General features: G+C 37.8%; 2 protein-coding genes across 2 annotated transcripts; both read right to left on the bottom strand.

The window, feature by feature from the left end:
* Positions 1-528: 528 nt before the first annotated feature.
* LOC148586762 (ATP-dependent 6-phosphofructokinase 5, chloroplastic-like) lies at positions 529-1,580 on the bottom strand. The gene is made up of 4 exons (XM_088514133.1): positions 1,535-1,580; positions 1,169-1,285; positions 989-1,093; positions 529-772 (listed from the first exon to the last, which is right to left on the bottom strand). Exons 1-4 carry the CDS (start codon positions 1,571-1,573, stop codon positions 635-637), a joined length of 399 nt encoding a protein of 132 aa, XP_088370259.1. The 5' UTR covers positions 1,574-1,580; the 3' UTR covers positions 529-634.
* Positions 1,581-2,367: 787 nt separating this feature from the next.
* LOC132170154 (uncharacterized) lies at positions 2,368-4,160 on the bottom strand. The gene is made up of 7 exons (XM_088514317.1): positions 3,896-4,160; positions 3,533-3,774; positions 3,285-3,437; positions 2,983-3,075; positions 2,803-2,907; positions 2,428-2,696; positions 2,368-2,377 (listed from the first exon to the last, which is right to left on the bottom strand). The coding sequence occupies exons 1-7, from the start codon at positions 4,146-4,148 to the stop codon at positions 2,368-2,370; spliced, it is 1,125 nt and encodes a 374-aa protein (XP_088370443.1). The 5' UTR covers positions 4,149-4,160.
* Between the last annotated feature and the right edge of the window lie 7,855 nt (positions 4,161-12,015).

Genomic DNA, 12,015 nt, shown 5'->3' with positions numbered 1-12,015 from the left:
GTCGACCCTAATGGTCCTTAAAAAAAAAAAAAAAAAAAAAAACTGCGATCGATCGCACACAAGTGTGCGATCGATCGCATCATCAGTAGGTTTTCAAAATTTGGAGATCGATCGCACTTGGACTGAGATCGATCGCAATTTTCCGAAAACCTACTGATGCTGCGATCGATCGCACTCCAAGTGAGATCGATCGCAGCATCAGTAGGTTTTCGGAATTTGGAGATCGATCGCACTTGGAGTGAGATCGATCGCAATTTTCCGAAAACCTACTGATGCTGCGATCGATCGCACTTGAGTGCGATCGATCGCAGCATCAGTAGGTTTTCGAAATTTTGGGATCGATCGCACTCCAAGTGCGATCGATCGCAGCATCAGTACGTTTTCTAATGATTTCCAGTTCAAGTGATTCTCAATTCACACAAAGAACATCAAAAAAGCAACTGACTAGTCTTAGCAAAAAGAGTCACTAATAGAGTAAGATCTTGATGGCTTAAAATATATCATATTTGTAACTCTGACAAATGACAACTAAAACGCCAAAGTGCAGTCCATTCTTATCCATGCAACACATATCAATGATGTTAAAAATTAGACTTTTAGTCAGCTCATTATTTATCAACCCACTTAACTTGTCTCAAGAGTCATGGAGAGATGAAGACCACATGAAATTAGTCAAAATACAACCACCAACCTCTTGTTGAATGTGGACACCGAAATCTCCAAATACAATGTTCCCAGACGCATCTTTAGCATTAGTTTTCTGAATAAAATTCTGCATCAAAAAACAATAACATACTGAATTTTACTCTTCATCTTGGGGAAAAATATAATGAAGAAGTTATAAGATCTATGCAATGCAATGAAATGAACACAGGCAGTTTTTCACAGTATTTCATGAAGCCAAAAAAGAACTGCACAATTAAAATCTCCTGATCAATTAATAGTATTCAACCCAAAAGCGAAAATATGAATTCCTTACGTAACTCACCTGCCGTGCTCCCTCTGCGACACAAATAACAGCCGAACCCTTTGTCTCAATCAGGTATTTCAGATGACTCAAAACACCATGAGGCCCGTGCAAATTAAAAGATACCTTAGATGTGCATATCAGTAGAATCAGTAACAGCTCACAAAGATAACTATCCAATTAATTGCTAGTAATAAGTACCTCATGAATCAAACATATGTCAATTTGTCCACTAGCTAGGGATGCATGCATAGCTATATATCTACTGCTACGGCCCATCAATTTGACAATGCCAACACCATGATAAGCATTGTGCGCCTAACAAGATTGAGGCCAAAAAAAAAAGTTCACTATGAAGAAACCAACACTAAAAGAATTCAGCAGGAAAACTTATCCGGAGAAACATAACTCCATGCATGGGCAAATAAAATGCACGTAGAGTACCTCTATAAGAAACATTGCATTTATGTTTAAGTACACAACAACATTCTTTGATGAATCAATTAATATATGAAATAATCAAACTAATCTAAATGCCCACAAGAAACATAACTCAAAATGACTAACCTCATCAAAATCATAAAAAATATGTGAGAACTGCCCCATTAACCAAACCTGTCAAGGGAGAAAACTATTAAATATATGTTTTACAATTCATGGGCAGCAAAATTCCAAAACCCAAAATAAAGTACTTATCTGCATTCTCTTCCTTGCCAATTCATCCTCATAAGCAATTTGAGTAATCTACCACAATGAACCAATATATAATATCAAAGACAATGAAAATGAAACCCAAAATGATAGAGAAAGAGATACTAAAAATGTGTTTCTTCATGAAATATATTAAAGCGAGAACCTGCTTGGGCGGTTTAACTTTCTTGTACTCTTGTCATCCTGCATACACTTAAAAATAAAATTTAGAAAGATATTATTACTCCCTTGCATTGTTTACTCAAAGTTCTTTAACCTTGATAACCATGTCAAGGGAGATTTACTAACTCAAAAGTTGTTGAACCAAAAATTTTGCGAATATCTTAATATAATATAAACCAAATAAAAAGTACCAACAGATATACATTACCAAACAGATCACGATCAACAAATAGTCAAATACACATTAGCAAATAGAAAGTACCAACAACTATCCAAATACATAGTATCAAAAAATATATCACAAATACATGCTATCAAAGAGTACATCCTAAATAAAGTTATTCCAAAGCTCCCTCAATTGTTGGCTTCACTTGATGCACCTCCAAGCAAGCTCCCTCCAAACCTAATAGAATAAAATTTCATATAATGATCAATAAGCTTTTTAACGATTACTTAGTATGTGTGTTTTTGTAAAATTAATGCATAGGTAAAGTTTCACTAACCCTCCAATACGTGACATTAAGAACTCAACAGTGGCTTTTAATTTGTTCGTTTCCTCAACGTTGGCTTGCAAATTCTCTCTGTACTGATGAAGTTCAATTCTAGTCTGTTGAAGCTCGCTTTGAGTATCTTCTTGTCTTTTCCTACACTCATCGTGGTTGTCGAACTGGGTGAACGCTTGAGATGAAGTTCTTAAAGGGGTAGGAATAAGACCGCATCCCATTCCTCTAACGTGCCCAGTTCGTCGGCCCCCTAGTACTTGTGTGACTATTTCTTGCATTCGGTCATCCACACTTGTTCCCTCCACATTGCCTTCCTCTAAGCCCTCACTGGTTGTTAATTCTTGCATTTGAAGCTGCACAAGTCATAGTTGGCCTTAGTTTAACATATACTTCATGCAAGTTTACTATTCATGTTCTTCACTAATCAACTTAATGATCGGAGCGTAAACAATTACTTACATATAGACTTTTGCATTTGTCGTTCACAAACTGTTTATCCTTTTTTCTTGTATGGGTAACCTCATACAGTTCAACAGGATTAGGCTTCACTTTTGTTTCTTGTTCCTACACATAATACATATAATCAAAGTTTACACTAAATAACGTTACTTTCATTAAATTATGGTACGAGATACTTACCTTTTTGTAAATGACATTGACAAATGAACAAGTCCCAGCTGTGTGATTTGTTTCCAATTTGCTTCTGTTTAGGGTATTTCGTTCAGACTTTTTCTATGAAATTTGGAAAGAAAAAAAAAACACAATTATTCATAAAATGTCCTCAAGTGCATGCAAATTATATCAATTTGAATATTCTAATCAGTATAATAATATATATTTACCTTCCATTTACCGTCATCAAATGAGTCACATATTAGGTTCCACTGTTGAGGACCATACCCTGCTGGCACGTTTTCCCTCCCAATAGCCTTAGCCCTGGCAATCCCCTCATCATCGTCTTTATCAATGCCGTCAAAATATTTCTTGTAATGATCCCTATACAAGTTCGAACGAAGCCTAGCATATGCACGACCCAATTTATTTTCAACAGCTTTGATGTGCTCGTATCGTTCCATATTCAGTGCGAAGTTTGACTGATACATAATAGATAAGAAAACAATGGTAAAAAATGTGTCACATTAATTTTCCATACGAAACATATTATTAAACATTACATTGATATTCATACCTGAACATGAAACAACAACTTGCTCTTTTCTTCAGCTGGGACCTTTTTCCATTCACCGTGATGGAGTTCGCACATGTTACGAATAATCTCCCCAATCTTGCTTGCAAACCATGATGCATTCTCGCCTACAGGTGCCCGGTGTCTATTTGGGATGTTTAGCACTACGGGACCATGCTTAAGTACATGGTCACTCAACTTCTTACACTTGGCCTTACCCCTTACACTTCTGACAGACGTGGTAGCTGTTATGCAAAACATGGTAACGTAGTAAGTTATATTTGGAAAAGTATATTGTCAAATGTCTATAACAAACCAAAATAATACAAAAATAACAGTTCATAAATATAAAATTCATGAACTTACAAGATGCAGTAGGGGCGGCTCCCTGTGAATCCAATCCTGCCACTGAGTGAATAGGATTATTAGACTCATGCGAAGGATGCCCATCCACTGACTCGAGGAGGAGGGGGGGCGAGGGCGACACATGCATATCTGTATCACCAAACCCAGAATTGAGAGTCGGACTCTCATGCTCGTCAATAAGGCCCCGGCCTTGACCTTGGCCTCGGCCTCGGCCTCGTGCTGCTGGAACACGTTTGCGTCCTGTTGTTGTCATTGTTATGATCAATCTGCTAACAAGTCAAAAACCACAAAATTATATTAGTCAATTTATAACCATATAGCATGTTCAATATTTTTGACAAACATACAATAATCATGCTAGTAAAAAATAAAAATAAAAACACCACAATATATATAGAGAGAGAGAGAGAGAGAGAGCATCAATTTCATTAAATATGCTAATACACTTTGTACTTACACCAAATTTGAGCTTATGTGTTCAACATATTTCATCATCAGATTCATATTCAGAATCTGTAGCACTGTTACTTGAAGATGATTGTTCGTGTTCAGAGTCCTCTTCGTATTCAGAGTCTATATCGTTGTCGCTACATAACTCCTCTTCCTCATCAAAGTTTGTATAATGGTCCTCGTCTGGCAAGTTATCGTTGGCAAACATGCTTGCATCAAGTTGAATATATAATTCGTCAATTGCTATTGTCGCATCATCTCTACGTAATTGAGTGGAGGCTTCAACATTCGCTTCATCAACAAAGACCATATTACCCCCAACACATTCACCTTCCTGGTATACGTCATCACTGAGTCTTTGGTCATCTTCTGTATTATCTCCCTTTTGTACTGTTGGAATATCATAGATGTCTCTATTGATCCACTTCTGCACCACTTTCCAATTACCACCCAATTTGGGATCATCCAAGTAAAACACTTGCGAAGCTTGACATGCTAAGATGAACGGGTCGGATTCACACCATTTACGAGAAGTATTCACAATCGTGAAGCCTTGGTCCATTCGTACTCCTGTTGCACTCCCAGTGTCCCACCAATCACACTCAAACAAGTACACGAGATTTTGGCCAGGGTAACGTAACTCTAGAATATTTTTTAACTCACCATAATACTCCGTTATTGAGGTTTCGTCCTCACCTGAAACAGAAACACCACTGTTCTGAGTAGTACGAGTTTCTGCACATTCTTTTGTGTGATACCTAACCCCATTCACGATGCAACCTCTATACGAATGAACATGACGATCAGGCCCACATGCAAGATCATATAAGTGTTTTGAGTCATTGGCTGCAGTACGCCCACTATTGTATAAACGTTTATGGAACCAACGTTCAAAGTTAGCTTCATGCTTTTTATCAATGTCACGGCCGCCTTCTCTTTTGATCATATTATAATGTTCACTGCATGAAAAATAAACGTATTGGTAAATGATCATCAACCCTACAATTATAACATGTCGTAACAAGTAAAACACAAAGGCCATTACTAAACTTACTCCAAATATGAGGCTGTTTCGTTACAATTGGTAAGCACATACCATCGTGCCCTAGCAAAATCATTAGCATCCAGTGTTACTAATTTAGCTGCTCCTAACGGCCGAACTCGTTGGGAGAACACATCCAAGCGCTGGCTCAATTCTACAACATCAACGTCAACATTTCTCCGTTCACGGTTCCATCTTGTCTCAATCCCCCGAAGGTACCTGGAACAGAAGGTCAAGCTCTCCTCAGCTAAGTAACACTCGACAATAGACCCCTCTGGACGCGCTTTGTTACGCGTCCACTTCTTATATCTTCCAAGTTCTCTTTCGAACGGATACATCCAACGGTTTTGTACGGGACCAGCAAGCTCGGCCTCCCGAGGTAAATGAAGTGCTAGATGGATCATAACATCAAAAAAAGCTGGCGGAAATATTTTTTCCATTTTGCATAAAATTGTTACAATGTCGACTTTCATTTGTTTTAGGATATCAACTTTCAACGTCCGTGCACATAACTGCGTAAAAAATGTACTGAACTCGGTCAATGTTGTTCGTATTTCCGACGTAGAGAAATTTCGAATTGCAACAGGAAGCAAGCGCTGTAAGAAGACATGACAATCGTGGCTTTTCATACCCGAAATTTTACCAGGAAGCTTGTTCACACATCGACCAATGTTAGATGCATACCCGTCAGGAAATTTAACACCTTTCAACCACTCACATAAACTCTTCTTCTCATCTCTTGTCAAGGTGTACTTCGCAAGTGGCATCCTATAAGTTTCACCATTTGGCTGCACATGCAATTCTTTACGTATACCCATCAACTGTAAATCTCTTCGTGCCTTGACTGTGTCCTTGGTCTTCCCATCGATATTCATCAACGTACCTAAGATACTTTCACATATGTTCTTCTCAATATGCATTACATCTAAATTATGACGTAGTTTCAAGCTTGACCAGTAAGGCAACTCAAAGAAAATACTTCTCTTCTTCCAATTCAACACAACATCTGTGTTCTTTCTCTTTCTCCCGCTTGTTTTTCGAAATTGCAAACCCTCAGCATCTCTTAGCTGTTTCAACAATTGACTTTCAGACAATTCTTCAGGTTGCAATCTATGCTCCTCTGTACCATCGAACAAATCTCCTCTTTTGCGCCATGGATGCTCTTGAGGAAGCCACCGACGATGACACATGAAGCACACCTTATGCCCATACTTCAAATACCTGAACGATGTATCCTTATTACATACTGGACATGCAAGCTTTCCAATTGTAGACCACCCAGATAATTTTCCATATGCAGGAAAATCATTTATAGTCCATAGTAATGTCGCATGCAATTGAAATGTCTCTTTCTTTGATGCATCGTACACGCGTATGCCTTCATTCCATAAATCTTTCAAGTCATCAACCAATGGCCGCAAATATACATCAATATTCTTTCCAGGATCTGAAGGCCCTGGGATAATAAGGGGCAACATCAAATTTGGACTCTTCATACACATCCACGGAGGGAGATTGTACACCGTTAACATTACTGCCCATATGCTATATGTTGTACTCATATTACCATATGGGTTGAAACCATCACTTGCTAAGCCAAGCCGCACGTTGCGGGAATCACTTGCAAACCACTCATGTCTTTTATCAAACTCTTTCCATACAATAGAATCGGCGGGGTGTCTGAGAGTATTGCCATCATCTTCTCGACCTTCTTTGTGCCACCGCATTTCCTTGGCCATTTCTTTTGTCATAAACAACCGTTGTAACCTCGATTTTATTGGGAAATACCGTAAGACCTTTTGAGGAATATTACTTTTTCTGCCTTCGCCATCAATCCATCTTGAATTGTTGCACTTTGGGCATACCACTTTGTCTGCATGTTCTTTCCAAAAAAGCACACAACCATTCTTGCATGCGTGTATCTTATCGTAACCGAATCCCAAGTGTCGCCTAAACTGTATTGCTTCTCTATACGAGCGTGGCAATGTCTCTCCATCTGGGAGGGCCGTCTTTATCAAGTCAATCATCATATCAAACGCCTTGTTACTCATGTTGCAGAACGCCTTTATATGAAGCATCTTCAGTATAAAAGCAATTCGTGTGAATTTCTTGCAGCCTGGATAAAGTTCTCGTAAACCATCTTCCCAAAATTGGTAGAAGGAGCTTGTTTGTTCGTGATTATCAGTTGTGGGGCCCTGTGAAGTAGAGGATTCTCCGATGTTAGCATCAACAAATGTCCCCATACATACATCGTCTAACAATTCTTCAACTGCATCAACCTCCTCCATCATTTCACTTGTATGTGTGTGCATGTTTGTAGAAGTGTTTTCCCTAAAATGATCTTCCCCGTGAAATATCCATCTAGTGTATGTCGGAGTAAATCCATTCATATACAAGTGACCCTTCACCTCGCTAATATGAGAATAATATCGATTTGCACAATCACGGCATGGACACTTTGTCATATCACGTGAATCAACTGATTTAACTGCCATTCCCATGAATTCTTCCACACCTTTTTGAAATCGCTCTGAACATCGCGTACTTTCCCGCATCCAACTCCTATCCATATTGATGTCCCTATTAAAGGTTATTCGTTACGTACATGTACGCACACAAGGGAATTAGAAGATCAGATTCTTAAGAATTGAATTAATAGAATTAAATGGGAGGTCTGTTCTCAAATATTAAGAGAGGGAAAGTTTAAAAGGAGCATGAGTAATGAGAGAATTCTAGAAGTGGGTTACTAGTTTAGAACAAATATATACGAAATGATGCTAGCTCAATGCGATGTTACCTAACAAAATATTCTAGAAGTGGGTTACTAGTTTAGAACAAATTTCTATTTGTAATTTATTTACTAGTTTAGCTCAATGACAGTTTTACATTTTTTAGAGAAATGTTAGCGGTCAATAAGTTTTTGATATTTGGCTTATATTCTCTTACACACTCAAGAGATCAACTATTAGACTTATGTAGTCCACCATTGATTTATGTGGAGTCAACATAAGTCCACAAATATAATATTTGATTTGTAAGATTAAATTGACTAAATATGGGAAGAATGGCAATGCTAGGGCAACGAGGATGGGTTAGGTGTGAAAGAAACCCATCCATGTGGAGCTAGGGACAAGATGAAAAATTGATTTGGAAGTATTTGATTATTGTCGGGAAATGATTATGCGGAGATAGTACACATAACACAACGTGATTTGACCAATTGATTTTTTTGACACGTGACAAATGGCCCACTAACGAAAATACATAGAAAGATTGATTTTAAAGTGTCAAAAAATACAAGGACTAATTTTACCATTTTTAAAAACTCAAAAACACATGGGCCACTTTCGTATTTAACCCTAATTTTAAAGCCTAATATTAGCAATTACATGAGCAAAGTTCCAATAAACTTTACTTTACTTTAATCCATTAATCCATTAAACTTTACTTTAATCCATTAAACTTAACTAATCGGAATCACAGCAAACTGCGATCGATCGCATGATCGATCGCAGTACCAGACACCCAATGTGAGGAACCTACTGATGCTGCGATCGATCCTGCGATCGATCGCAGTACCAGACACCCAATGTGAGGAACCTACTGATGCTGCGATCGATCGCAGGATCGATCGCAGTACCAGACACCCAATGTGAGGAACCTACTGATGCTGCGATCGATCGCAGGATCGATCGCAGGATCGTACACCCAATGTGAGGAACACACTGATGCTGCGATCGATCGCAGGATCGATCGCAGGATCGGACACTCAATGTGAGGAACACACTGATGCTGCGATCGATCGCAGGATCGATCGCAGGATCAGAAGCTGAAACTGAGAAACAGAGTACCCTGCGATCGATCGCAGGCCTGATGCGATCGATCGCAGATAGGCGTTTGCAGAACATCTTCCTGCTTCTGTGGACACAAATAGAGGACCTTATACACCAGACATAGAGGACCTTATACACAAATAGAGGACCTTATTTTTGAATTTTAATCGTATTGATTAGGGAAGAAAACAAGAAGAAGAAGAAGTTGTAATGCATATTAGGGCCATGATTTCTAAATGAAAGGTCATCTAACATATATGCAATAACCTTTATTTATACAAAAGATTAATTTCATAAAATTAATCAAAATCCAGTTCAATTATTTGATGTGTTTGAGAAGAGAAAAATAAATATATAATCAAAGGTCATCTAACAGATGTGTTTGAGAAGAGAAAAATTGCAAAGATTAATTTCATCCAATTCCATTTCCTCCGGTTTAGTTAACACTTTAGAAAAAAAAAAAAAAACATACTCATACGAAAAAGAAATCATGGGACTTAATCCAACATCAGCTAAGGACATAGAGTATGGTGTGCTCTTAAGAATTGTTGAGTCCTCTTCAAGCAAACAATTGCCTAAAATAGAATGCTTTCGTAGATCCCGCTTTTGAGCCTCTCTCTCCTATGCAATTCCGATAGTATCGTTTCTCCAAGAGCTACCACAAAGCTCTTGGACTCCTCATCTAAACCAGAATCATTGGCCATAATTCTATCCATTAACTTGCACCACCAACACTAAAACCTCTACCAGCAGCATAATCCACAAAGCTGTAAAGAGGTACCACACTCTCACCATACTTCTCAAAGCCATCCAATTCCTGCTTGGCCTTGGCCCTAAGCTCCTCTGCTACCTCCATTGCCTTTCATTTATTGGGTATTAGGGGCCTCTCACAATAGCTATGGACTGCAATCTGGATAGGAGATTGTAGCCACTAGCTACATCCCAAAACTCAATCGAACGCTTGTCATGATTCTTCTTAATTTCCCCAATATATAAAAGGGTGGAAAGTAATATCTTAAACTCAAATCTTTCAAAATAGGAAAAGCAAACCCTTTTTGTAATTTGCTCAGGTAACAGGAGGGGTGACCAAGATCCCTAGTGATAACTTCACATGCACACCATGGTGGCTCCCTGTTTGGCTTGTGATTCAAACCCTAGAGAGAGAGAGAGAGAGATAGAATCTTTCTATTGGGGGAAAGATAAGAAAAAGATGATGTTGGGGCATGTCTAGTGTATAAGGATCAAAGCCACATAAAGACTGTTTGTGTAATGAGAAAAGGGGGGAATTGGACTCTCTCATGGTACATAAAGATTAAAGGGTCCTCTAATACCCAAGTAGTAACTTTGCTTTTTTCCTTTTGTGATTCTTTTGACTGCCTTCAAAATTCTCGTAGGGATATACAACTCTTTTAAGTTTCTTATTATTTTCGTCCATGAATATAAGTTTGTTAAGACGAATAATGTAAATCTTAGTATGTTTTATGAACTTATTTTATTCTTTATTTTCTACTTGTGATATGAAACATCAATTTGTCACAACATTCTATAAGTTGAGATAAACGAACCCACCTAATTTCTAAAAGGCAATGGAGGTAGCAGAGGAGCTTATACAAAAAAAAAAAGCTTCATTTAAGTGATTTTTTTTTTTAATTTTCTAAATGAAAGGTCATCTAACATATATGCCCAATAAATGAAAGGTCATCTAACATCCAATTTTTAAATGAAAGGTCATCTAACATTGATATAAGTTGGCCGCTTTAAAGTTTCTGCTTCATCTTTGTGAGTTGTAAAAGTTTATTAATATTATTTACTTAAGAAATACTAAAACTACACTCTCATCCCACCAAGTTGATATGACATTTCCATCGATCCTTAATTTTCGTTTCTTTGTTACCAAGGATTTATTGGTTGATGAACACTACCAAGTTAGCCTAAATGAAATGAAAATTGTATTTCTTAAGTAAATTATCAATAATTTTTTACATCAATGAATATCAATAATTTCAAATTTTAAGCACGAAATAACATCCAAGATCTCACAACATTTGTGCAAATTATCACAATCAACCAACCACCCCACTATAAGTCCAATAGTCCACTATCTATCTTCCAATTAAATGTATATAGAGGTTCATGAGAAATGAAGCAATATAAGATGGTGTAAAAAGCAACAAGTAGACAATCAAACGTACCATCTAGAACCTCTATTAGAGTTTGAATTTACAAGCAATTTCATGAGAAATGAAGCAATATTGTGAAACTAATTCATTATTTACCCATTCTTGAGCTATTAGAGTTTGCATTTACAAGCAATTTCATGATAAATGAAGCAATATTGTGAAACTAATTCATTTGAGAATGGGTAAAGAAATATTGTGAAACTAATTCATTATTAACCCATTCTTGAGCTATTAGAGTGTGAATTTATAAGAATTGTGATAACTTTCTTTACCCATTCTTGCTCCTTTTCTTTACCCATTTCTTCAAATCACAATTCATGGATATTATTGAGTGATTGAGAGGCATTTAAGGTTTGCAAGGGTTTAGGAGAAACTCATACCTGAGAGAGCTACAAGAGAGTTGATGAACACTGGAGTGAGAGCTGGCAGTGAGAGAGGTGCGCCGGAAACAGCTGCCGGAGAGAGAGAAACTTGCGTGGAGTGAGTGAGAGAGAGAGAGAGCTCGAGAGAGAGGGAGGGAGAGAGTGAGAGTGAGCTCGAGAGAGTGAGAGAGTGAGATTGAGAGACAGCGTGAGAGTGAGAGTGAGAGTGAGAGACAGCTAGCGTGAGAGTGGG

The sequence above is a fragment of the Corylus avellana genome, chromosome 3, assembly GCF_965113065.1.
Source record: "Corylus avellana chromosome 3, dhCorAvel1.hap1.2, whole genome shotgun sequence".
NCBI lineage: Eukaryota > Viridiplantae > Streptophyta > Magnoliopsida > Fagales > Betulaceae > Corylus > Corylus avellana.
The sequence above is the reverse complement of the archived record's forward strand: the minus strand, read 5'-3'. Positions and strand labels throughout refer to the sequence as shown.